The 27073-nt window shown below is 37.3% G+C and overlaps 3 protein-coding genes across 4 annotated transcripts in view; 1 reads left to right on the forward strand and 2 right to left on the reverse strand.

Annotated features, from left to right (window-relative positions):
* Positions 1–3978: 3978 nt before the first annotated feature.
* poldip2 (polymerase (DNA-directed), delta interacting protein 2) lies at positions 3979–12443 on the reverse strand. 2 transcript variants are annotated; one of them, XM_052107216.1, is made up of 12 exons: positions 12427–12443; positions 12105–12303; positions 11262–11337; positions 11067–11164; positions 10883–10979; positions 9481–9556; positions 9243–9350; positions 9007–9143; positions 8864–8890; positions 5134–5259; positions 4973–5052; positions 3979–4814 (listed from the first exon to the last, which is right to left on the reverse strand). In XM_052107216.1, the coding sequence occupies exons 2-12, from the start codon at positions 12287–12289 to the stop codon at positions 4700–4702; spliced, it is 1125 nt and encodes a 374-aa protein (XP_051963176.1). In that variant the 5' UTR covers positions 12290–12303; positions 12427–12443; the 3' UTR covers positions 3979–4699. The 2 variants fall into 2 exon arrangements, with proteins under 2 accessions (XP_051963176.1, XP_051963175.1); XM_052107215.1 differs by having other exon boundaries at positions 11262–11343.
* A 244-nt stretch (positions 12444–12687) lies between these two features.
* tmem199 (transmembrane protein 199) lies at positions 12688–18149 on the forward strand. Its single transcript, XM_052107222.1, has 7 exons — positions 12688–13179; positions 13786–13859; positions 13969–14058; positions 14175–14217; positions 14311–14423; positions 15196–15311; positions 17822–18149. The coding sequence occupies exons 1-6, from the start codon at positions 13008–13010 to the stop codon at positions 15289–15291; spliced, it is 588 nt and encodes a 195-aa protein (XP_051963182.1). The 5' UTR covers positions 12688–13007; the 3' UTR covers positions 15292–15311; positions 17822–18149.
* The window catches only part of smtnl (smoothelin, like), a 28550-nt gene continuing 18389 nt past the window's right edge, over positions 16913–27073 (reverse strand). The window contains exons 3-10 of the mRNA XM_052107210.1: positions 23922–24003; positions 23049–23306; positions 22894–22956; positions 22704–22770; positions 20688–20831; positions 20436–20559; positions 17776–17927; positions 16913–17057 (exon numbers count right to left, since the gene is read on the reverse strand). Of these exons, the coding sequence (XP_051963170.1) occupies positions 16931–17057; positions 17776–17927; positions 20436–20559; positions 20688–20831; positions 22704–22770; positions 22894–22956; positions 23049–23306; positions 23922–24003 (1017 nt within the window). The 3' untranslated portion in view covers positions 16913–16930. The remainder of the gene's footprint in view (positions 17058–17775; positions 17928–20435; positions 20560–20687; positions 20832–22703; positions 22771–22893; positions 22957–23048; positions 23307–23921; positions 24004–27073) is intronic.

Genomic DNA, 27073 nt, shown 5'->3' on the forward strand with positions numbered 1-27073 from the left:
ATTAGTACCATTCACACAGCATAGGTTTACCAAAAATTTGTGAGTCCTAAAAATCTAAAGGTGTCAGTTTAGTAATAGATTGTGTGTTTGAACATCACCGTATTTAGAACAGACTTAAGGCCTCAATATACTTCTGTAAAAGTCCTAATTTGTAATTCTTTTGGGGTAAAAAGAAGTTCTAAACAGCCGAGCAACGGCATACTGTTTCCGAACATTCAGACACCCGCCACACTGCTGTGAGAGGTGTTTAGAGGATTATTTAAATATGATGATGCTGCATGTAAAACCTGAACTAATGTGACATTAAAATGTTACCAATGACTTTATGCCTCATTCTATGTGTATAATTTGCATGAGATCAGTAAAAGACTGAGTTTTAAACACTCAACGATTATTTAAGTAATATATGCAGTAGAAAAAGTTTAATTTGTCTTGTTTACTTTATTAATTCATGACGCTAATGCGCCATAATATGAGTCGGTTATACTGTTATTATAATGAATGGTGACACTGATAATACTGCAAAGATGAGTGTATAAAAGTGTTATTGGGCAGTGGGCAGTGAATGGCAGTGGCACACAAGTCAACTGGTACTTGAGAGTATTTGAGTAAATTTGATTCCTTTTGTAGACTAATTGAACAAAACAAAAAATCTTGGTTAATTTCTTTACATGAACGATTGCACAGATGTAGGCAAATTTGCACCAGCTTGTTAATAACGGCATGCCAGTGTGTTCTTGTTTACTGATTTTTACTGATTGAACAGTATAAACAGAATCAGCTGTCAGCATCAATGTAGGTGGAGCTCCAAGACCATATCATGCAATTTTTTGTTTTGTTCAATTAGTCTGCAGAAGGAATACAATTTACTCAAATACCCTCAAGTGCCCATTGACTCATGTGCCATCTGCAGTGAAAGCCATTCACTGCCCAAAGTAAGATATGCCTCTCTTATCATCATTCTTTTGTCTTTATTCTGCACATTATACGCTCATCTTTGCAATAGCATCAGTGTCACCTTAAATTACATTAACAGAGTGTAATCGGCACATATTATAGCCACATATAGCGCATTAGCGTCATGAATTAATAATATAAACAAGACAAATTTAATATTTTCTACTGCATACATATTACTTTAAATCATCATCGAGTGGTTAAAACAGCATTTACTGACCTTGTGTGAATTCTGCTCATAGAATGAGGCATAAAGTCATTGATAACATTTTAATGTCACATTAGTTTAGGTTTTACATGTTGTGTCCTCATATTTTAATGTACTTATAAACACCTCCCAAAGTGATGTGGCGGGTGTCTCAATGTTCGCAAACAGTATGCTGTTGCTTGGCTGTTTAGAACTTCTTTTTACCTCTGAACGAAGAATGATTAAGAACTTCTCCGGAAGTATATTGAGGCCTTTACGAACCACCAAAACGAATGCAAAAACAGTCTTTTTGGCCAGATTTTGTTCTAAATGATGTAATTCGTTCTTCGATTGCAATGAAATATATTTGGGCGTTTACAACCGTATTATGCTACTGTGAATGTGACCGTGTTATTAATCTGCTTAGTTAAAGGTGCTGTAAATTATTTATTTTATGGAATGATATGCAGAAAATTTTCCTTATCCATTATCACAGGTCTCTGTGACAGCACTAGATTGTGTAAACAGCGAACACAAATGTGAGCACGGGGCACAGACACATTCTTAGATCCAGGGCCGACCCGACCCAATAAACAACCTAAACATTTGTTTAGGGCCCCGTGATTGGTTCGGGGCCACACCCACCACCCCCAGTTATTTTATTTTTTGCCCATCAATTACTCTAATCAACAAAACACACAACTGTATCAATGAAACGTAGTATGTTTCATTTAGTATATTTTTTCTAAATTAACTAGAATTTTCTAGAAACCTGTAGGGCCCCATACACTATTTTTGTTTAGGGCCCCCAAAACCCTGCTTAGATCAGCCAATCAGAAGACTTTGATATGCTTTCTGACTGTCAACAATTTGTCATTTGTCATAGTGTTGAAGCTGAAGCAGATCTCTCCAAGTCCTTTTTACATTTACATTTACATTTATTCATTTGGCAGACGCTTTTATCCAAAGCGACTTACAAAAGAGGAAGAACATCAGCGAATCATCTTAGGGAGACAGTGGTACAAAAAGTGCCATATTACAAAGTTTCACTATCATCAGAATAGTATACAAAACAGATTTAAGTGCAACAAGAAATGTAAATAAATTTTTTTTTTATTTTTTTTTTTTTTTTAGTGACCGGTTAAGTGCTTTTGGAAAAGATGTGTTTTTAGCCGTTTTTTGATGATAGAGAGTGAGTTAGCTTCCCGGATTGAGTTGGGAAGGTCATTCCACCACCGTGGTATGATGAAACTGAAAGTCCGGGAAAGTGTTTTGGTGCCTCTTTGTTTTGGTACGACAAGGCGACGTTCCTTAGCCGACCGCAGGCTTCTGGTGGGAACGTAGCTCTGCATAAATGTTTTTAGGTATGCTGGAGCAGACCCAGTGACTGTTCTGTATGCCAGCATCAGGGCCTTGAATTTAATACGTGCATGAACCGGCAGCCAGTGGAGAGAGACAAAGAGTGGTGTAACATGTGCTCTCTTAGGCTCATTAAAGACCAGACGTGCTGCTGTATTCTGGATCATTTGCAGGGGTCTAATAGCACATGCAGGAACGCCTGCAATGAGAGCGTTACAGTAGTCCAGTCTAGTTATGACAAGGGACTGAACGAGCAGTTGTGTGGCATGTACAGAGAGGAAGGGTCTTATCTTCCTGATATTGTAGATATCTTTTTTGTTGCTCTGCCTGCAGCAATATACTTCTCGATTATTCAGGTTTAATGCTATACTCAGATTCATAACAATTGTCAACTGAGGGCGCAATTTTGCTACTTTTTGTGTTTGACAACCATGAGAAGTGGCACACTTTCCTTTGAAGGGCAGGGTTTTGGAAAGAGGGGGCGGAAAATCAAGGTTACAGTGAGTCATTTACATTTGCAACTCAACAAAAACATTTCAAGCTTTTCTAAGCAACTGGAAAAGTGCTTGGTAAAAGTGTCTTCATTTTTATATGTATAGCTCTTTTCACAACACATTCAAAATGAGCTTTTCAGATAATAATGCTTTAACAGAAAAATAAGACTGTAACCAGACTCACTGTGGGGACCAGTTCCCCTCTGACTAACATCATGAATATAATGCCAATATTAGTCATGGTTTAAAATGTGTATACCAAGTATTAGGGGCCAATGTTTAAAAGTGTATGTGCATGTGTTAAATTGTGCATTTTAGTGGCCCAGTATTTGGAAAATTGTATTTAGCCACACTCTAAAATGTTAAACAGCATTGCTTTAGAAAAAGGTACATTAAACCAAGCAGCACAAAGGATGCAAGACCTTTTTTGCACTTGTTTTTAAAGGAATATTCCCGGTTCAACACAAGTTAAGCTCAATCAACAGCATTTTGCCACTTTTTGGAGGGTTTATAGGCAGAAATGTGAAGCTTAATTTTATTAAAGTACTTAATTCTTCTGTTATAACTTGTGTATTATTTAAATCTTTGTTTTTATGGTCTTTTGAGGGCTTTAGGTATTAATTTGATATAACACAGAAAAAGCTATTTTATTACACTTAGATCCTGTTAACACATCACTCATATTGTTTAAATGTTACTATTCTTTTGAAATAGAATTGTAATGTTTACGTATCGGACCTATTCACTTCCATTGCAAGTGCCTTACTGTTACCCAGATTTTTACAAGATAAAAAAAAGGGACAAGACGAAATAAATGTTTGTGGTAATCAACATTATTCCACAAATGCTGTTGATTGAGCTAAACCATATTGAACCCGGAATATTCCTTTAAAGTTCTCTCTCTAGTAAAAGAATGTCAGCTGCAATTATATAACCACACAATTACTTACAATAATGAAAAATAAAAAAGACAACAGCAACTTCAAAATGTCATTTTATTTATGCTTTTACAAACATATTTACAGTAAACAGTAAAGCAGTTCATTATCCATCAGTTGAATTCAAATGTATGATCAACGATTGGTCTCAAGATGACAATCTCGAATACAGTTTTAGCCCACTAGGCTCTCTTTAAGCCGACTTTGGCATGGCTACAGAATAATTTTTCTGGCAATTTGTACTTGGAGAAAATATATAATGTTCACCCCAAGGATAAACAGACCATCTCATCCAGGGCAGAAGAGTAGGCTAAACTAGATTTCAACGCAGCTCAAGCTAACCAAAGTCTGAACCAACTAAGAAATGTACTGACAATTAGCTTTATTAACTCTCATGCTTATTCCACTGATGAATACAGCAGTTCAAATAAATAAAAAAAAGAAAAAAGAAAATCACATTTAAACTCTCTCTCAATACAGACTTTCGAGGTGCGAGGGAGAAAGTTAGCCACGCCCCCAATTCGCAGTCTCAATTCTTACCAGACTAATTGCATCATACCATATTGTATTTTTACTGCTTTTACTTTTGTGCGGTATACCTCTGCTACAAATCTCCTTTGCTGCAGTTAAAGTCAGGCTGGATAATGTTTAGCTAAATCCATCATATATTTATGGAGCACTGATAAAGGTCAAATCTGGATCTCCAAATGAACAGCCTAGAAAGGATGCTGAGATGTGATGGGAGTCCTTTAGGAGCATGTTTCTTACAAGGGATAGCCAGGAGGGGAAGCTTTGTCATACTTATTGCTCTCTAGTGAAAAAGGTGGAATACGGACATCAAAGTGTGAGCCATCTGTCCTCTCAAAACAGAATGTCCCCCTAAACAAGAAAAACAGTACAAAACATAATTCTGTTAACATAATTTATTCTATGAAAAAAGATATATTTAATTATTAATAGATGTGCAGATCAACTGTACTGTTTTTTTGAAAAATTAAAAGTTAATACAATAGAGGCTGGCATGTTATTAAACTCACCACATGTGTCCACTGGGTGCTTGTAGTGAAACATGACTGCTGTACTGAAAGGCTGGCTGTTCTCTTGACAAAACTGGCTCCTGGTGAGATAATGAAGGTTTGTATTCAGCAAACAAACAATATTTCCATATTCCTTATTTGGTGGTTATTATCCAACTCACCTTGCCAACCACTCCTCTGCCACGGACTGTTTCCAGAGTCCCTGAGAGACTGAAGATCCTCCAGTGTCTTTCCCTGAGTTGAAACACCTCATTGCCCAGGTTCTCCAGACGAATGCAATATCGCCACTGAGGTAAAACATCAGCAAATATTCTCCATCATGTCAACCAAGGCCACTTTTTGAATATTTATTTTGTAGTGAAGTATTCTGCCCTACAAGGACAAAGTGCAGTAACAACTGCAAAACTGAAACTGACACCCTGCCTACATTTACCAAATATCATATGTGTGAATATTTCTGCCATTTCGTATTTCAGACTGTTACGTTAAAGCCAACTTATGATATTCCTGGTCTCTTGTCTACTAATTTAATTAATCTTTTATTTCTTACCACATGTAAATGCAGTTTTAGCAACAATAACATTATAATAATAATTATACAATATAAGTAAATGTTTATGCCAGTAGATTTCCATAAAAAGTATGACACAGGTTATTCACCCATTTAACCATTACTCAAGTCTATTGTAGCACACAGCTATTTGGTCAATGTAATCTGCACATCATCTAGAACAGGGGTTTTTAAACTGGGGACCAGCGACTCCTAGGGGGCTGTGAGGGGGTGCTAGGGGTTCAGTGGAACATTTCAGTTAAAGAAGAAAACAAAACAAAAAATTCATATTTGAAAAACATATTTACCAACTTTTACATGATTGCCATTTCAGTTTAATCTTCTCAGCTTCTCTTTAGTTCTCTATAGTTCCACATCTTCGTCTACAGATGGATGAGCAAAAAAATTCACTACATTCTGAGAAAAGGAGCTTGGCGAGGTAATTAAGGCCTTGCCTACTGCCGCTGAGTTTTTAGATCTGATGCTACAGAGTTGGCTCCAGATTTGCTAGAAATTTATACAGAGTCATTAAAGAATGGAAAGCTTGGATCAGTTAAAAAGGACAAAGATCCAAGCGAGTGTAAGAGTTATCATCCAATTTTCCTGATCCAGCTAGACATTAAAATATTGTCAAAAATATTGGCTAACTGATTAACACTTTAAGGTTATGACATCTCTTACACATATAGATCAGGTGGGGTTTATTCGGGACCATAGCTCTTCTGATAACATTAGGCATTTCATAAATTTCATGTGGTCAGTTACGAATGATCAGACTCCGGTCGCTGCCATTTCACTTGATGCCAAAAAGGTGTTTGATATGGTAGAATGGGATTATCTTTTTAAAATTTTGGAAATGTACAGGTTTGGGAAGTTTTATTGGATGGATTAAGTTACTTTATAGACACCCGGTAGTGGTAGTACAAACAAATGTATTCATTTCAGATTATTTTACTCTGGATAAGGGCACCCGGAAGGGTTGCCCTCTTTCCCATTATTGTTCTGTCTTCCACTGGAACCAATAGCAGCCGCGATAAGGGGAATGATTTTCTAGGGGTGGTGGTGGGAGGTGTAGCAAATAACCTTTTGCTTTACGCAAATTATATTTTATTATTTGTCTCCGACCCTAATAAATCTATGCCTTGCCTTCACAAAATTATTAATTCCTTTTCTAAGTTCTCAGGATACAGAGTTATAGAGGGCTAAATCCGAAGCTTTGTCTCTAAAAGCATACTGCACGGTAACATCTTTTCAGCCGGGTGCCTTCCAGTTGCCCAAACAGGGAATTAAGTATTTGGGTATTTTATTTCCAGCAAATTTGTGTGATTTAGTTAGAGTTAATTTTGACCCTTTAATTAAAAGGTTTGAGCGATGTGGTCAGTTGGGCTTCATTAAATTCAACTATGATTGGGAAGGTTAATGTTATTCAAATGAATTGTATTCCAAAATTCAACTTCCTGCTACAATCTCTCCCTGTAGATGTCCTCCTTTTTTATTTCAAGCAATTTGATAGCAGAGCGAAGTCCTTCATTTGGAATGGTAAACAGATTACATTTCAGTAAATTGATTACATTTCAGTAAATTGATTACATTTCAGTAAATTGCATAGGCTGATTGACAAAGGTGGGCTAGGGCTACCCAAGATTTTGTTTTATTATTATGCATTCTGTCAAGATTTTACAATGATTCTATTGGACCCCCCCTCTAGATTATATAGGCTTGGTCTTAAAGACACACCCACCTGCTGGTGATGCCAATCAGAGGATGAAGACACAACCTATATTTTTTGGTAGTGTGTTAAGATCCAAGAATTTTGGTTGAGGATTCAGAGTTTTATGCGTTACATATGGGACACTAAAATTTCATTTTGCCAAAGACTCTGTATTTTATGCGGTCATCGATATAGGGGATAAACACATAACAAACTGGGTCCTGACCAGTGTTATGATAAGCAGACACATCGTTTTAAGGGGATGGAAGTCAGCTGGAGCACCCTCATTTTGGGAGTGGTGTGTGGAGATGGTGTCATATAGAAGGCTGGGGATCTGGGATTTGTTTGATGGGAAATGAGGCAGTTATTTGGTGTTTCTAGAGAACTCTCTGGGAGGGGATGTGGAGAGAAGCATAGTTTGAAATGTGAATGATTTTTACATTTAGTTTTTTGTGTGAGTGTATATTTATATGTGACAACTGGGATGTTTGTTGAGGGTCAGGGTGGGGTGATAGTGGGGGTTAAATGTTGATTCAGTGTAAATGTGTTTTGTTTTTCTTTGTTATCTGTACGAATCAATTACAAAATTTGAATTGGTAAAAAACTATTTTTACTGAATTTGACATTGTTGCCATTTATGATTGATCTAAATGTTTCTGTTCAGATTTATACATTCAGTATAACTTAATTACTGGGTAGAAAAAGGATATGTTGTCAACATACTACAAAGTAGGCTAAATATTTTCCAGATAATTAGGGAGGCACTGACATAACATAATTTGACTGATACGATACAAATCTACACAAACAACTATAGCCCAATACTGATATTTTACCACTTATCTTATTTTGTCAACAGATTAGTGTTTTGTTTAGGAATAATGCATTAAAAAAAAGGTGCAAAAGCTATTTTACTGTTTTAACATTAAATCATTTCCTCTAAACATGGATTAGATCTGTTGAACATGACATTTATTTTGGTAGGTTTTCTTTATATTAGACACAAAATTATAATGAACTTAATACAACACAATAAATATATGTAATTAATTATAAAAAAAACTATTTTTTTATTTTATATGAAAAACTAATGGTTGATATTGGCATTTTATATTCATGATTATAGCTGATGGTTGTCAATACTTGCCCGATAAATTGGTGTATCCCTACAGATAATATTTTAATAGTTTTTTTTTGGCTTTGGTACAATAAAAATATAAAAGCTAATTATTTAAATTGCATTTATAATACCATGTTTAAATTTGTTTATAATTTTTCTCCTGTCTTCATCCACAAAAATATATAGCAATCATTCTATATTTTAGGACGGGTCCTTCGCAAGTTGATCGTCATATTTGAGGGTCCTTGACATCAAAACGTTTGAAACCCCTGATCTAGAATATTCACTTCGACAGCCTGAAGCCTTTGCTTGCTAGTTTAGACAAGCAAAATTTGCTTTAAAATGTTTTGATTGTCCAGCCAAATGTAGATTATAAAAGTGTTATTGAACAGATCATAGTCCAAGAGACCCAATTTCAGTTCTAACTAATTTTGACAGAATGTGTAATTACAGCATTTTGCCTTTGAAGGGCAGTATTATATAAGCATCAATTTATCTCACTGTGCTTACCCAATACACATGGGAGCTCTGAGCTTCCTGTAGACACACAAAAAAAATCCACAAATCTGGATTAGTTTCATACAAATTTCAAAAACACAAAGAAACCTGCCATGATAAAATACACAGAAGCATTTGTCATTTGCTACTCTTACTCTCATGCCCATGTAGAAGGGGATCACAGTGACACGGATGTTCTCTGTGGTTTCTCTGTGTACATCTGAGAGCTCCAGCCAGGGATGGTTCTTCTCCTGCCAGGCCCTCAGTGTATCTCTTGCATTGAATGGGGGATCTAAGAAAACAATATGAATGTGATCCATCAGAAACTTTTTATCAGGGGCAGTAGTTGAATACTCTTGAAAAAGTTATTCGGCAGCACAAGAATGTTTACTTCTGGAGGGGTTGAACATGAGGAAGCGTTCAAACAGTTCATGCTGGATAGGAACTTGCTCAGTGGAGTTATAAGGCAGGATGTCTTCATGACTAACATAATCCAATCCTAAGAGACAGACAAGCAGAAAAGGAATAAAATGAGTTACCAGCAGCTAATGGTCAAATACAATGAACAGCCCTCTGTACAATGGAATGGTTGAATATTTAAGTGACTGTTTACAGTATCTTGTTTTTACCTGGTATAGCATACAAGGCCCTGCTGTCATCATGATTGGCTAGAAACGTAACGGCTTCGGTCTGAGACCGCTGAGACTAACAGTGTCACAAAACAGCCATAAAAATACAAATAATGAACTCACGACTACGCCAAAATGAGCAAGTCATCCAAGCAAAGCGTGAACAGACAAAAAACATTGAATACATTTCTTTTAGCAGTTAAAGTCACATAACAGACATTATTTAGGGGGAATTCAGGTAAATGTGGACCACTTTTGCTCAGGGACTGAAAACATTCCAAGGACTGAAAAACCAAAACAACATTTTTTTTTGCAGAACATAACCGAAAATTGTATTTTTAAATGTTGGTAAAGGGTTAATAACCAGTTAATTTTGTTCTGATAATGTTCTATCATGAAACCAAAACCTAAATGGTTTATTAAAGTAATTCTTCAGTATTTCACTGCTTCCTGTGGGATGAAGCCATTTCTGTCATTTCAAAGTCTTCACTGAATTGCTGTTAGATATGATGCATTGATACAGATTTTACACTGCTTGGTTTTGACCAAGAACCAAGGCAGAAACTGATGTGAAAAAGTTCTTATGTGTACGTCAACTGACAAGCAAGCGTACAAATGTTTTTTTGTGTTTATGCTCCAGTGTGCCATTGAGTGCTGACTTCATTGTTTTTTTTGTGTGTGATGCAAGTACGAGTCAATGACTGACTATATTTATTAATAAACGAGTAACACATTTACATGTACACGAATATTCTGAAATGAATCCGAATGTTGATTTACAGATTATGCGAAATGCAAATGTTTTATTTTGGAAATCTGCTGTAACAGACAGTTTATTTAGGCCTATCTGCACGTTTCCATTAGAAAATAATTTTGAAACCTACGAGATAAAAAATAACTTGCACATATGCTTTTATTGTATTCTTTCACACCATATTAGGATTTTGTGGGAGTTCTGTAGGTGGAGTCTGTGTGCATGTTTTTAAGCTGAATTGGGATTTATAAAGTAGGATGCATTTATGAACATTTCTCCACACGTACAGACATTTCATAAATCGTTTGTAGGAACATTTAAGATCATTTTTCGAATGTATTTATAAACGAGGCCCCAGGTCCCTTTTTTCTTGAGAGATCTGGTAACACTACAACTGGTACATCACCCACCCCAAGCACAATGTACGGTCATTAAAAAAAAACATTTTTTTTTATTAACCATTCTTTTATTTTGTTCTAACCAGTTATCACTTGGAACAGAGGCAGCGGAACGCTAGAATCGGAGTGTACTGAAATTAATGTTTTTAGTCCCTGCTTTTGCAATTGAAATGAAAGGCAAAAGTACTCCAAATTACTTTGATTCACCCTCGATATTGATGTTCTAGTAATGTAGTTTGACGACACTTACTATGTGTGGGCAGTCTCTGGTGTCTATGAGGACTTGGTAGTATGTATGCATTTTCCCCTTAACCTCTTTGGACCCATGACCCACAGAGTCCGGGTTGCTGGAATCACACAAATAGAATCATTTAATTGTGATGTAAGCTAAAGCAACTTTTTCAGGTATAAGCCCACAGAAATGTAATGCATACCTGTCAGGTGCAGCAGGGCTCACATCTCGATCATAGAGTCGAGCATGCCAGGGGAACAACACTATTCCTCTGTAACCAAATACACTGTGCAGGAAAAGCTGTGGATGACATGATAAACAGATGAAAAGTGGAATCAGAAATAGTTCACAATCGATGCATTATAAAATGAAAATGATTGCTCTCCCTCTCTCTGACCTGGCCGGTTTCATATTTGCCATGTTGCTTCAGGGCCTCAAACACTCCAACAGGTTCCAATATTTTTCCTTCTGGTCTGTTTCTACCAAAAAATGATGCAAGAGACAAAATAGAAAAAAGCATCTGTAATATTCTACACATAGGATATCTACCTGTGGACTAAACGCTGGCTGAGAATGGGTTTGGGTTGGGTAAACGCTGGCTGAGATTGGGTTTGTGCAATCTCGGTCTGCACATTGCACAAAAAAATGGAAAAAGGTTTGGACATAGACCAGGCTGAATTTGAAATGTCAGTTCAAGTGCAGGACAAACTGACAACCAAGTAATCTGACCACAGGATCAGGACTTGTTTACTGTCTGTTGGCTCAGAACCACACTGACACCAATGTAAACAAGAGTGGCTTTGTTGGTTTAACGCAAGTCTGAGGTTCGTCCTTTACGTAGGCCTCATTGTGTTCTGTTATCTGTCCAATGTAAAATGGAGCCAATCACATTTTAGGCCAATCACATTTTTAAGAACTCAAAAGTAGTCTGAAATCTATATAGGCGTCAAAACAACATAAAAAAATAAATAAAGTGCAGCGTTCAATAACACAATTATGTCACTACGTACTGAAAGGATGGCAGCACTGTTGCAGCTCTGCTAGCACGTGAATCCTTCAAACTACAGTCTTATTTAACATTAAACACCTGGCAGCTGATATTAAAGCCTCCATCACATACTACCGATTTCATAGATAAAATAAAAATGTTTGTGCAGTTAGAACAATTTGCTGAAACTACAACTCTAGCATGTTATGTTATGCAACAACAGGACATTACAGTTCCTTTTCTAGCTCTTACCGTGATGACATAAACCTCGTTGGCTGAACACTGGACAGCCCGCAAGCTGAACACAACGCCTGGGGTCTTTTCGCATCTAATCCGCTGCTGAAATCAATTGCACTCAGTATTCTATTTGTGCATTTCTGCGTGTTATATTTACTGGCGGTGGACAATAAACCCCGACGTATTGCGCACGCTGCCATCTTCCTTTAGCTATCTGCAAAACAACACATTAACACAGATAATACCATTTAAAATTCAACCAAGACTGACGTTTGAACGCTGGGAAATGCACGACTAATGATAATAAATAACGCTCTACTGGAACTTTTAGGTTTACCTTTAAAAGGCGAAATTGGACATTACAATGTGGGACTCTATTTCCCATCATGCACTGTGACCCGGAAACTCTTATTTATTTTGATTGTGACATCTTTAAAGGAATTTTAAAAACAAGAATTCAAGGAATGATATTAAAAACAAATGAAAATATACAATCGTAATATGAATCAATTTGAAAAAAATTAAATAAAAATTAATAAAGCATTTTATTTGACAATTGACACAAAGCGGAAGCGTTTCATCTTACGTCACCAAAAGAGGATAAACAGATGTCAGATGATGTTCTGAAAAAGAAGTCTGTAAAATGCGTAATTTAGGTCAAATTCTGTAGAACATTCGTTATGCGTCTGTAAAATTTCAGGGTTATATATATCAGTGTTGTTGGGGAATATTTTTTGGATTTGCATTGATAAATTTAAGCTTCAGAGCTTTTGTCTTGCATTAGGTTAAATAAGGAAGTTCTTCTCTGCTCTCTGAAATGTATTCCTACTATTCGGTTTGATGTCCATATAACCTAAAAAATATAACAGATATTAAATTCCAAATACACTTTATAGAATACTGGTATAATTGTTAGCCATGGCTTCCTCATTTAAAATCAGAGAGCGATTTCATGAGAAGGTGAAACGTTTACTGGAGGGAGAGTCTTCATTATCTGCAGATCTGAGGGAAGAACTGGAGGACCTGAAAGAACAATCCACCATACCATTCAAGACTGTGAGAAAACTCCACAAGCTTCTTCAAGAAAATGGTAAGTGAAAAATTCTGATCAGTTTGAGCCTTACCTGGACAAACCTAAAAAATATTTCTTATTACTCTGCTATTTCATGAATCTGTATAAAGTTGGTTAAAGAGATATTGTCTCATCATTCTTTCTTCTGCTGAACACAAGTTAAGGTTTTTAGAAGAACATCTCAGCAGCTAATGGTCAATACAATACAAGTAAATGGTGGCCAGAAAATTCACATAAAGGCTACATAAAAGTAATCCATTAGACTCCAGTGGTTAAATCCATATCTTCAGAAGTGACATGATAAGTGTGGGTGAGAAACAGATCAATATTTAATTCCTTTTTTACTGTAAATCTAAACTTTCACTTTCACATTGAGTCACCTACCATATCACTTCTCAAGACATAGATTAAACCACTGGAGTCGTATGGATTACTTTTATGCTGCCTTTATATGCTTTTTGGACCAACGTTCCAAAACTTTAATTTCTAAAAATATCATCTAAAAATATAAATTTGTGTCCAGCAGAAGATAGAAAGTCATATGCATCTGATATGGCATGAGTTTTGGGTGAACTATAAATATGACAGAAAAATAAGGAGAGGATTGCTGATTTATTGCAACAGGGCATCCATTGTACCTTCATGAACTGCTTGATGACAGCACACTTTATCTTCCAGAGGTCATTACACCTCCAAGGGTAAGGGATAAGCGCAACATTACTATTTGTAATTGCATTAACCTTGGCAAATTACTGTTTTTGAGAGCTTGATCTTCATAAAAAAAAAAAAATATTTGCACCCTAACAGAACCCCCAGCTGGTGGCCCGCTTAGAAAAAATTAAAGCAAAACTTGCCAATGAAGAATATAGGAGAATTACACGGAATGTAAATCCACAGGTGAACTCTCTTGTGCGGTCTACAGAAAATCTGCTTTTTAAAAATCTTTTTATGCATTTTTCAAAAACACATGTATATAATTCCTAATAAAATAAATTTTCTTTTTTACTCAACAGGAAATTAATCAGCATGGAACCTTAGCAGACTTTGGAAGACAAGGTCTGTATGTTCTCCTTTTTCTGCTAATTTTGTTAAATCTATTCCTCAAATTTTAGATAGATTTTTACCTTACTTGTCATTTGTGTTCTACAGTGCGTTCTGTCAAGGCAGTTGTTGTTACGGTGTTCAACTTCCTGGTAACCATAGTTGCAGCATTTGCCTGTTCATATCTGGGCAGCCAGTATATCTTCACTGAGACGGCAGCGGTAAGTGCACACACCAATCAACGCAAAAATAAAGTTCACAAAATGTATATGCAGCACTGTATAGGCAAAGAAAAGTGTGCAGTGCAACTTTGCCAGGTGTTTTGGAACCAAGCACATCTTTCATAGGCTTTGCTCACATTTCATGAAAAATCCTAATTTATTCTCAAATCCTTTTTTTTTTTTTTAGACTGACTGTTCAAACAGCAGTCGCTTTTGCTAGCACGTCAATATTAGTTATCACAGTAATGATGCAAACTTGAGTATTCACCATGCATGAGAGTTGGCTGTGACTGGAGGGGCATTTGGAGGAGCCAGGCTTCTATCGGGCCCCCACCACCCCAACTGCCACATGTAATAAAACGGTCAATCTGAACTCCCATTTTCAGTCATTTTTTAAAAATATTCTTGTAACGATTCTACAGCATGGTCATCATTATTGATTTCCCTTCGAAGTGTCCTGTGAAGGCATCATTTAAGCCGTTTCAAACGCAGTATGTCTTCTCGACGAAACAACCCGTTGCGCACAACGAATGATGAAAAAACGCATAAAAATCCGATCTGATCATTCAGACAGAGGCGCATTAATAAACATCTGATTTTTATTGGATTCCAAACCACCTATAAATGTGGTATGGATCAGAATTATAACAATCTTATTTGTTTTGTGTGTTTTTGTACTGTTCAGTCTACAAAAACCTAAACAAATTTGAGTCAGATCAGACTTTTTCTACTTGTGTGATAAAAAAAAGAATTCTGTCATTTTATTTTTCAGAGAGTGATATCCGCAGTGATTGCAGCTTCAGTTGTTGGTCTGGCAGAGCTTTATGTTCTGGTTCGGACTATGGAGGGAGACCTTGGAGAGCCCTAACACCAGATAGCAACGAATTTGTTAGTTATTGTGTCTTATTATGTCATTGTTATGTCAGGTATTATATCAGTATCAGTCTTTATGAACAATCAAAACATGATTTATGTGTGTGTGTTTTCACCTCCACAGAAGTACAATACATTCCTTGTGTTGTTTTTATTGCATAAACAAAAGACACGATTGTAAATTACCAAACAACTATTATTTGACGTTTATTGTGATTATTGACTCACAAATAGCACTGTGGGAAATTATATGTTATTTAAAAAAAAAAAGTACAATAAAAAGGCAAATCTAAAAAGCAGAGCTGAGTCAAAAGCATTCAAAAGAAAAGAAAAAAAACATGTTTATGACACACTCCTTGGTGATGTGTGGCCACTGTCCACATTGATTTAAACAAGTTTACAGCATTTCTAGTAATAACGCAGATCCAGTGCTTTAATTGTCCGCAAATACACTTAGTTGTGCACTGTATGTCGTGCATGTGCACCTGTGTATTTTAAGCTTTGGCAAAGCACATAAACAGTATAAAGGACAACCAGAAACTTGTGACAATCCATCTCATGCTGGCATGTGAAACCATGCTTGTATGCCACTGAAAATGGAGGTAAATAGAAAAAATGGCAAAACAATTATAAAAATATGCCAATCTATCTGAGAACAAAATATACACTCACTGAGCACTTTATTAAGAACCCCTGTACACCTACATATGCATGTGATTATCTAATCAGCCAATCATGTGGCAGCAGTGTAATGCATAAAATCATGCAGATATGGGTCAGGAGCTTCAGTTAATGTTCACATCAACCATCAGAATGGGGAAAAATGTCATTTCAGTGATTTCGACCATGGCATGATTGTTGGTGCCAGACGGGCTGTTTTAGTATTTCTGCAACTGATGATCTCCTGGGATTTTCACACACAACAGTCTCTAGAGTTTACTCAGAATTGTGGCAAAAACAAAAAACATCCAGTGAGTGGCAGTTCTGCAGATGGAAATGCTTTGTGATGGGAGAGGTCAACAGAGAATGGCCAGACTGGTTCGAGCTGACAGAAAGGCTACAGTAACTCAGATAACCACTCTGTACAACTGCAGTGAGTAGAATAGCATCTCAGAATGCACAACATGTCAAAACAGATGGGCTACAACAACAGAAGACCATGTCTGGCACTTTATTGGGACCAAAGTCTTTCTAATAAAGTGCTCAGTGAGTGTATACTATACCTTATTTCCTGTTGATTTCTGTTTCTTTCTAGCTTTAATTGGTAAATACATATGAAATACACTAATAGATTTCTATGTCTCCATTTTTACAATCTAAAAAATTGCTCCATAATTGGAAACTTCTTTCAAGTTGTGTTGCCTCTGTTAACAAATAAATCAGAGCCAACAATTAAAAAAACAATAGAGCACGCCATACACAAAGTCATGTCTGTCTCAAAGTATTGTGTAAATAGTTGACATTTTCATAATTAAAATGCTAAAATAGAAGCATCATGCTTGAAATGGCAGAAAATGACATGGCAGTTTAATGACATTTAGAACCCCAAACCATAGAGACTATAGCCGAGTTTAAATTTTTTTCCAGCAGGGGACAGTGCAGCATTGCCAGATTAGGCTGAAAGAGCAGAGACCTCATTCGAATTTGCGCAAGTGGTTATATAGAGATTGGACGTATGTAAAGACACACATAGGGTCTGGCTTTCTGCCCATAACCATCATGTCCTCCACCTCAATTAGCCTGTCACAGCCAGCTTTCTTCCTATAACGAGAGGGCAAAGAAAAAGAAGAGCCGATTAGATGGGTGGATGTGAATGGTTATTTTTTCTCCATGTCTTTTGACTGTTTCATACAGTTCCATACAAGTTAATATGATCAAACTAGACATATGTTTAGATGATGTTTATGATGCAGTTTTACATCAGTATGAATATTGAAGAATGTGGGAGTTGGGGCAGAGAAGTTCTGAGGAGCATGATGCCATGTTGCCAGACTGTCAGAGTAGTCGGTAGTGGGGAAGGGGAGGTTCCTCTGAGCTGAACAGGGATTTGTTGGCATGTATTGCTTGTTTAAAATGCGGGTTACAGATATCAGTTGCATCGGAAACTAAGTAACATTATCTTTCATGCCATACTGAGAGGTGACGTGTTGCACAACTGTGGTTGATTTGTGTGAACTGTGCTTTAGAGTCATTCTGTACAGCTTGTTTGGTCAGGTCACATTAAGTTTATAACTCATGTGTCCGTTCTGTACTTATTAATAGAGTTTTAATACTTCATGTGCTACTTTAACATCCTACAAAATTGTTTACTACTGCCTCAAATATCCATTTTTTCCTTAAAGCTATCTGCTACAGTGTCTGATGACAGCAAGACAGACTGCAAACCTTTAAAAGGCTATTAAAACACTATGAACTGTGCTGACATCTGAATGTTTTTGTCAAAAGCTTGAATAGAGTTGCCTATATTACAATGACTTACTCTGCTGTGCTGAATGCCAACTCAAAGTTATGTTTTCGCTCAGCAGGTGACAGGATGTTGTAGTCGAACTCTGTGGGGAAGAATGAGTGGACTAGGGCACAAAATGCCATGCCGTCACTCCAGCTGGATGAGAAGTTTTGAATGTCAATGTTCTGCAGATTGATGGAAGAGAGTGAGGTTGTTATATTTCACAGACCACTGATATTTTTCCCCCTGTTCCTTAAAGGTGAAATGTGTCATTTGTGCCTTTAGCAGCATGAACAGAATAATAAAATAATGGCTGTTTTCAAACATATGTAAGCCCACAGAGGGGTCATTGAAAGGTTGTCTGAGATTATAAAACTGAGAAATCTTTTAAAAATATAGTTTAAAACAAATGTCATAAACAAAATGACAAATGTTTTATTTTAAAACAACATTTATTGTTTTATTTTATTTATTGCCTTTTGTTTTAAAATAAATAAATAATACATTATTATTACAATCTTCTTATCTCAAAATTTTTTTTCAAGAATTTCAGGTTCTAATGACTTTAAAGGAATATTCCAGGTTCAATGCAAGTTAAGCTCAATCAATTTGGCCCCTCCTTTTCTTTGGTAAAACAAAAATCAGGGTTACAGTGAAGCACTTCCAATAGAAGTGCCAATAATTAAATGTTAAAATACTAACTGTTTCAAAAGTATAGCCACAAGAAAACATGATTTTAGTGTGATCAAATCACTTACTAACCTTTTCTGTTTAAAGTTATAGCCAATTTTACAACTTCGTTGAAATGCCAATGTCAACAAACCTTAAAGCCCTAAAACGACTGTATAAATGATGATTTAAACAACTTTACAGCTCAAATAATACACTAGTAACAGAAGACTTAATGTAAGAGCTTTTATAAAATTGTAAGCTTCACATTTCTGCCTTTAAATCATTTTGGGGAGACTTCCACAAGTTTATCTAGTTGCTGGAAATTTGGCCCATTCCTCCAGACTGAACTGGTGTAAATGAGACAGGTTTTAGGCCTCCTTGCTCGAACATGCTTTTTCAGTTCTGCCCACAAATTTTCTATCGTATTGAGGTCAGGTCTTTTTGATGGCCACTCCGATAACTTAACTTTGTTGTGCTTAAGCCATTTTGCCACAACTTTGGAGGCATGCTTGGGGTCATTGTCCATTTGTAAGACCCATTTGTGATAAGCTTTAACTTTCTGGCTGATGTCATGAGATGTTGCTTCAATATTTCCACATAATTTTCCTTCCTCATGATGCCATCTATTTTGAGAAGTGCAGCAGTCCCTCCTGCAGCAAAGCACCCCACAACATGATTCTGCCACGCCCATGCTTCACGGTTGGGATGGTGTTGTTCCATTTGCAAGCCTCACCCTTTTTCCTCCAAACATAATGATGGTCATTATGGCCAAACAGTTACAATTTTGTTTCATTAGACCAGAGGAAATTTCTCCAAAAACTAAGATCTTTGTCACCATGTGCACTTGCAAACTGTAGTCTGGCTTTTTATGCAGTTTTGGAGCAGTGGTTTCTTCCTTGCCAGGCAGCCTTTTAGGTTATGTCAATATAGACTCATTTTATTGTGGATATCGATACGTGTCTACCTGTTTCCTACAGCATCGTCACAAGGTCCTTTGCTGATGTTCTGTACACCTATCGGAAGCTAATTTTCTAAAGGCTTGACATAATTTTCTGGAATTTTCCTAGCTGTTTAACTTGCAGTTAACTTAGTGTATGTAAACTTCTGACCCACTGGAATTGTTATATAGTCAATTAAAAGTTAAACAATATGTCTGTAAACAATTGTTGGAAAGATTACTCGTGTCATGCACAAAGTTGCCAAAACTACAGTTTGCTAATAAAAAAAGTGTATGTAGATTTCTGACTTCAACTGTACATGAAACTGCTGCCACAAAAGACAATAAAACTAAACTTCCATTTAAAATTGAGAGTCCATTCCTCTGGACTGGCATAATTCCTCTTGCATGATTTTTGCCTTGATCTGAGTGAACTAAAAGGATTAGGGCAATGAAACAACTTTCTTTGATACTCTGTAGACCTGAGTTTTGTGGTTAGAGCAGATGACTGAATGTTTTATTGTTGCCTGGCTCATGTCTTTATACTGTGGAACTGTCTCTTTACCTCATCATATAACAGTGACCATTTCACATGCTTACAAATAAAGGCCTGTCTTTGTCACTGAGGGAAATCTAAATCGTCATGCGTGTTGCGAGCTGGCCCCTCTGGTTCTAATGTTTACAGACAGCTCACTCTCGAATCTAAATTAGCCTTGACCAATACATTACTATCTCTAACTAGAGCCACATGGAATGGTTTGCAAAGCTGGACCAGAGCTATGCAGAGTATATACATACAGCTTAACTCTAATAGATCACATGTAATGTCCATAAACACTCTTAGCATTGTTAATAAAGTCACAGGTTGAAGCCAATTAAAAGAATAACACTTTACAGTGTGCATAATCTTGAAACAATAATATATCAAGCCCTATGATGCATGGTAGTCCTCATCCTACTGGCCCAAAGTGTTCTTTCATAGTCCCTGTTTCCCTAGCACATGTGCAAAGCTCTTGGTCATGTTTCTCTTTTGCTATAGTCCTTGATTTAAGATAAAAACCATTACATCTAAGGAATGCCTTACCTGGTACCCAATGGTCTTGGATCTGCACCACTCCAAAAGAATCTGCTTGATACTGCTAGCACTGGATACTCCAAAGCTCTGAGAGCGCTTCAGCTTCGGTTTGGAATCCACAGGCTTGGGTCGACTAAAATAAGCAGGATGAAAGCAAGAATTACTTATTGAGAATGACTTAGCATAGAATACAAATGTAAAATGGGTGCATGGACATAGAAGACTAGATGAGAAGATAAACAGATCAGAAGATTCCATTACCTGTTATTCTCTGAATCCAGTCTCTCAAAAATTGACCTGCGTGCTTGGGCTCCTATGTTTCGAGGTAGAGTTTGGGACCTAACAAGCTCCCTTCTGCGCTCAATGCCTCTACCAAAGGATATATCTCCTGACATATCCACATTCCTGATACAGAAGGATAGAAACAGCATTATTAGACTGTACAGCTCAGTTCTGTGTTTTTAAATTGTTTTTCTATGTAAACCTGCTGCAGATGGACATTTTTGACCATTGTGCCGCATCATGCTGCTTTTTCAGCATCTCTCACATGAACGCAGCAGTTTTTCGACAGTATGTCCAGTTAAAAGAATGTTCCAGGTTCAATACAAGTTCAGCTCAAACAACAGCATTTGTACCATAATGTTGATTACTGCAGAAATATTTAAATTTTCTTCATATTTAAAAATACAGTATATCAATTATACAGTATATCACACTGATACAGTAAATCACTTACAATGGAGGCGAATGGGGCCAGTCCATAAACATCAAAATACACATTGTTTATCAACAAGCATAAACATTATATGTGTATGTGTGATGCTTTTGTTCAACCCACTCCGTACGGGACTTGAACCTAGGTCTCCAGCGTGGGAGGCGGGTGCTGTAACAAGGAGGCTAAAGGCAAGGTTTACACACTGCACAGCTATCTACCAGCTGGCTCCCGTTACATATGCATGACTCCAGTGTGATAAAATCACTGTTCTACATGATATTAGTGTGATAAAATCAGGTTTACCGGCATTGAGCAATATTACAACGAAGTTTTAATATTGTATATAACTGTACACTGATAAGGTAAGCAATTTAATCACACTAAAATCATGTTTTTTTTTAAACAATGTGTTGTGACACTCTCAGGTCAGCTGAAGGGAAATGAGGAAGCAGAAAACAGCTTGCACTATTTAAGATGATTTATTATATATGGTCGCTTTTCAGCTTAAACACAAAACTGTTTCAGTGTCACAAGCATAAATTCACACTGCACAGTCAGGTCCTTCTCTCCCGACTGCCGCTCTGGATGCTCTTTGTCTCTCTCCAGCTCTTCATTGTAACACAAAACATAATTCCCCCCAGGTGTCAATCCTTACCGTTCTTCCTCTCCCGATCTCGCTCGGCTGTATTTGAATGTTTATGGACTGGCCACATTCACTTTCACTGTGAGTGCCTTACTGCAACTGTGATTTTTTGCTTTTTATAAACTAAAGATGAGTTAAAAATATTTTTTGTAGTAATCAATATTATACCACAAATGCTGTTGATTGAGCCTGAAATTTATTGAACCTAGGATGTTTAAATAACTACCCCACTTCTGGTTAAAAGAATCCCATGTCCCCAGCCTTCTGTTACCTCTTCAAATGCTGCCACCCTTCCCATCTCCTGAATTTAGGGCATTCTCACCAACTTCCAACACTTTAAAATAATCTGCCTGCCTATCATCACACTGGTGAGGACCCAAACTTTTATTTACTTGTTGCCTATGCTAATGGCCGCCCCATCACACAGGACACAGAGTCTGAGACAAAACGAAACCCGAGTACCCAACACGTCACACACGAAACATTAGACCAAAATTCCTGGATCTCACTGCACCACCAAAAAATCAATTGGTCCAATTGGCAACGCCAGCAGGTGGATGTGTCTTTAGCCAAAATTTTACCTCTAGATGGATCCGGGAAATTGGACAGTAACTTTTACACTCGCTGAACCTGGGATGTTTCTTTAAAAATAACTTTAAAGATGGATTCTGTTCAATTATTCCACTGCATCTAGCTTTTTAAAGCGCAAGAATGCATTTGGTCAGAACGGACCCTTATCCTACATTAAATAACAAGGGCAATTTGGCTAAAAAATTAGACAATGTTTGTTTTGGTAGGTCAACATTAGATGACTACGAATAGTAGCCAGGTGTCATAGTGGTCAGCTTGCTCTGTAAGCACTGGTCCGATCCATAATCAAACCTTGATCTGCTTTTAAGCATATTTAAACATGACATACCTATCTGTATTGTGTGGGTAAAGCCCAGAGTAGGTCACTGTCTTGGCTGGTGCTGAAGATGCTTTCTCTTTGTATGAAACACCAGACAACACATAGAGTAAAACAGAAACAATGAGAAACTACTATTGATAAGTACATGCTGAATGAGTCACATAGTAAACAAGAGTCTGAATGGTAATATTTGTCCTACCATTGAGCCGTGGTGAACCCATAGTCCTTATAGGAGTTGGAGCCCATGTTTTTGCAGAGGATACTGTAACCACAAGACCAATGCACAAATTCAGAAGCTATTTAGTGCATCTATAGCCTTACTTTGTGAAGTTGTGATAGCCTCAATTCTCATACCTGCATGAACAGGAGACTCAAATTGTGGCTGTTTGTCATTGTTGACCGGCTGACTGTTTGTCAGTGGATCTGTTATGATTGAGGGCATTGCTTGCATCGGGCTACCAGGTGACTCTGGACTCTTCATAAATGTAGAGTCAGCTACTTTGGTGGTTGCTGTAATGGGCAAGTGTGGCATTGCCATAGATACTGGGGTTGAGTGTTCCTGTGACACACCATTGGGTGGTGAGATTCCCCTCAATGAGATAGTGGAGTTTTCTGATTGGACAGATGGAGAGTGACATTAATTTCGGGTCAGCATGTTACAACTAAATAAACATAATTCTATAGATGTGTCCCAAATCGCACACTTCTGCACAATTCTATGCCATTTTGTAGTATAAGTAGCGTGAGTAGTATGTTGACACAAAAAATGCAAACTATGAGTACCCGGATGATATACTTCTTAAACAGAAATAGCGGAGTGAAGAATGTTGGATACTTCATTCACTCAGGGCTCGTGGTTTGCCTTGAATAGCGGAGGTTATCTGGCACGACAAAGCAATTGTTATTAATGGTGAATATGGTAACTACCGACAGATCTGTGAAGATGGCATGATGCAAATGTGAGTTGAATGGTTTAACATCACTTCTGGCTGTGAATACAGTATGTTCATTATTTGAGAAATTCATTTTGGACTGAGGTAAGCTAACATGTTAAAGCAAACGGCAACATATTGCATGAGTGTGAAATGTCACTTCTGTCTGCTGAAGAACGGAAAATGCTTTCCGTGAAAATTCATATACTAGATGGCCGAGTGCATTGTGTAGAGTGCAAGTGGACAGAGTATAGTGTGTTATTTAGGACACAGCTTATGGGATCATGGGTTATACCTGCTGAAGACAAGTGTCCATTCTCTAACCCTTGGGTGATTGGAGCTGGATCCACTTCAATGGGCTCATCCCGCTCAACGCTCTGTAAGAGTGAAAGACAGCATTTACTGATTTGCTTAGAAATCAATCTGAATATGAGCTTAGATCAGCATGAATTTCCAGGCTGGTTTATATGGTTTATGCTGATTTGGTGCTGGTCCAGCATCCAAAATGAAACATATGCAGGTGGCCAGGTGGGGTTTCACTCTTTTGCCTAATAAATGTTTTCCAGACTTTGTTTACTCCTATGTTTTTACTCTTAGAGATATTTATCTGCAGATGCTCCTTTTACAGCACCCTCTCTGGCTATTTCCTGCCGCAGTGCCATTAACAAGCCAAAAGAGCTGACAGAGACCTTGCAAGTGTTTGTTTGAAGGCTGACTGACAAGTATTTTAATGGATTTTGAACCATATTTCTTCAAAATGTTTCTTTATAAGCACCTAACTGTTCATGGCGATCAAAAGTATTCTTCAAATGCACCTAAATTCAGTCATCAGATAGCTTTGCAATAGTATTAAAGGAAAAGTTCACCCAAAAATGAAACAATTGTCATAATTAACCCACCCTCATCTCATTGCATGTAATTTCTCACCAGTACGTTTGATGTGAACGTGAGAACATGCATTGCTTTTAGCACTAAGGAACTCACTTGAACACTCATGCTACTGTGATTGAGCTTCTCTCATAGCACTCACGAACGACTTAAATCTCGGGTTGTTTCTCAACAAAACCTTTTGTATGCCTTTAGAAGACTTGAAATATACAGTATATGATGCACAATTCACACAACTTTGATACTTATAAGTCCTTTTTTACAGTTCAAAGTAAGGCATTATCCACAACAATTGTATTGAAAAGACAGACCTGGATGTTCATTAAAACATCTCTTTTTGTATTCTGAATAAGAAATAAAATCAAATGGGTTTGGGACACCATGAGGGTTAGTACATTTTGACAGACTTTACATTTTTGGGTGAACTATTCCTTTCAATGTACTCAAATGGCCCTGTTTGTCACAGATGTACCCTGTATCAACTCATAATGCCACTAAAAAAGCACAACGCTGAATGATCCTGTTCTAGATAAGCAACAGTGTAAGAAACACAAGGCAACTGATGTGCTTATCCAATAAACTGCAATCAAGGAGATGAAAGAGCCTGGTATTCACGAGTGGCTCTAAATATGTTCTTCAGGAGGGTACGTTAGGCTGAAGTAAAGGAATGATGTAATCTAATCAAAGAATCCTGACACAATCTGATTGACGAGTTCACTATGAGAATCACAATGGGTCTAATGTTTAAAGGTGACTAATGTTGCCTGTCTCCTTTAAAAGTTAATGATGGCTTTGAATCAGGGAAGCTGTAGGTCATCAGTAAAGATATGGCTGCTTTGCTAGTCTGTTTTAATCTTTGATAGCCACTCTTCTGTGTGACCTAAATACACAACCTTAAATAATGAATAGACCATTTTGATACTATAGTGCCTTGAAGTTACACACTGACACATAAAGGTCACACTTGCTTCATTTACAATAGACATCAACCATCAAATAGTTGCAGATACAGATGTTTGGCCTCTGCCTATGAAAATTTAGCTGCACTGAGCCAACCGTAACAAAAGCAGATTGTCTCCCAATGAGTAGCTGACTAGTTAAAGCAACCCAAAACAATGATTTGACACATTTCAAGAAACTTGTATGCTACATTTACATTTACATTTATTCATTTGGCAGACGCTTTTATCCAAAGCGACTTACAAAAGAGGAAGAACATCAGCGAATCATCTTAGGGAGACAGTGGTACAAAAAAGTGCCATATTACAAAGTTTCACTATCATCAGAATAGTATACAAAACAGATTTAAGTGCAACAAGAAATGTAAATTATTTTTTATTTTTTTATTTTTTTTAGTGACCAGTTAAGTGCTTTTGGAAAAGATGTGTTTTTAGCCATTTTTTGAAGATGGAGAGTGAGTTAGCTTCCCGGATTGAGTTGGGAAGGCCATTCCACCACCGTGGTATGATGAAACTGAAAGTCCGGGAAAGTGTTTTGGTGCCTCTTTGTTTTGGTACGACAAGGCGACGTTCCTTAGCCGACTGCAGGCTTCTGGTGGGAACGTAGCTCTGCATAAATGTTTTTAGGTATGCTGGAGCAGACCCAGTGACTGTTTTATATGCCAGCATCAGGGCCTTGAATTTAATACGTGCATGAACCGGCAGCCAGTGGAGAGAGACAAAGAGTGGTGTAACATGTGCTCTCTTAGGTTCTAAGGTATGCTGTCATCAATTAAGACAAAACATGTGATGCAAATCTCGTCATCAGCAGAGTACTGGTGCACTGAATGCAAGCAGTCCGATTTTTCGAATCACATGTTTTGAACGTGCAGAATGCACATACACCTGGAATTATTTGCACAAATTGGTAGGTCCAAAAGGTGGCAACACTTACATTTTTACAGAAGATGTAATCACCGCAAAACATCAGGAGATGAAGGTAAATATAACAACAGTAGATGTGCAAGTCAAGAGCGTATGTGTGAGAAGGTCTGGAGACATCTTTATGGGTCTAAACTCCTGAAGAGAAAGTTTGGTGTCTCATAGCAGTTGTAGCATGCATGCACCAACCACCTGTTTATGCGCGCACAGTACATGGGGTTTACTTTGACAGGCTCGCGTTCGTCTGTACACAGACATTGAGCATTTATATAAAAATGGAAGTATACCTAGGGCTTGTGAACTGGCTTGACTCACTCACTAGCACATGCTAATATACGCACACCCATGAACAGTTTGAAACGTTTGCCTTCATACTCTCTGTGGGAACATGTGCATGCATGTGTTCATATAACACAAAACAAGCAATCGGACAAACAGCTTCCTAAAACAAGTTTGCTCTTTTAAATGGAAATAGCTTGTTGTGAGTGAGATTCAAAGAGTTATTGGAAGAGGCCAGGTGACATCACATCACAAAAATGCTAGAGGTGTGTGCATTTATGGGGAAGTTTGCTGTGAGCAGCTGCTTGTCCCACAGAGAGAATGAGATCAGGGGAGACAAAATTTACCCCAGCCATGAAATGTATCCAACTCTGATTTGCTGGCTGAACACGCAGGTTCT

Source organism: Xyrauchen texanus, chromosome 36, assembly GCF_025860055.1.
Source record: "Xyrauchen texanus isolate HMW12.3.18 chromosome 36, RBS_HiC_50CHRs, whole genome shotgun sequence".
Taxonomy (NCBI): domain Eukaryota; kingdom Metazoa; phylum Chordata; class Actinopteri; order Cypriniformes; family Catostomidae; genus Xyrauchen; species Xyrauchen texanus.

What these genes read in the sequence shown, in the direction of transcription:
- poldip2 (XM_052107215.1), bottom strand. Translation starts at nt 12,289, where the DNA reads ATGGCAGCGTGCGCAATACGTCGGGGTTTATTGTCCACCGCCAGTAAA. An exon ending in GCAAATATGAAACCGGCCAG is followed by an intron (nt 11,165 to 11,261) that starts GTCAGAGAGAGG and finishes TGTCATCCACAG; the next exon opens with CTTTTCCTGCACAGTGTATT. An exon ending in GGCCTTGTATGCTATACCAG is followed by an intron (nt 9,351 to 9,480) that starts GTAAAAACAAGA and finishes TCTGTCTCTTAG; the next exon opens with GATTGGATTATGTTAGTCAT.
- tmem199 (XM_052107222.1), top strand. Translation starts at nt 13,008, where the DNA reads ATGGCTTCCTCATTTAAAATCAGAGAGCGATTTCATGAGAAGGTGAAA. An exon ending in CAAGCTTCTTCAAGAAAATG is followed by an intron (nt 13,180 to 13,785) that starts GTAAGTGAAAAA and finishes TTATTGCAACAG; the next exon opens with GGCATCCATTGTACCTTCAT. An exon ending in CACGGAATGTAAATCCACAG is followed by an intron (nt 14,059 to 14,174) that starts GTGAACTCTCTT and finishes TTTACTCAACAG; the next exon opens with GAAATTAATCAGCATGGAAC.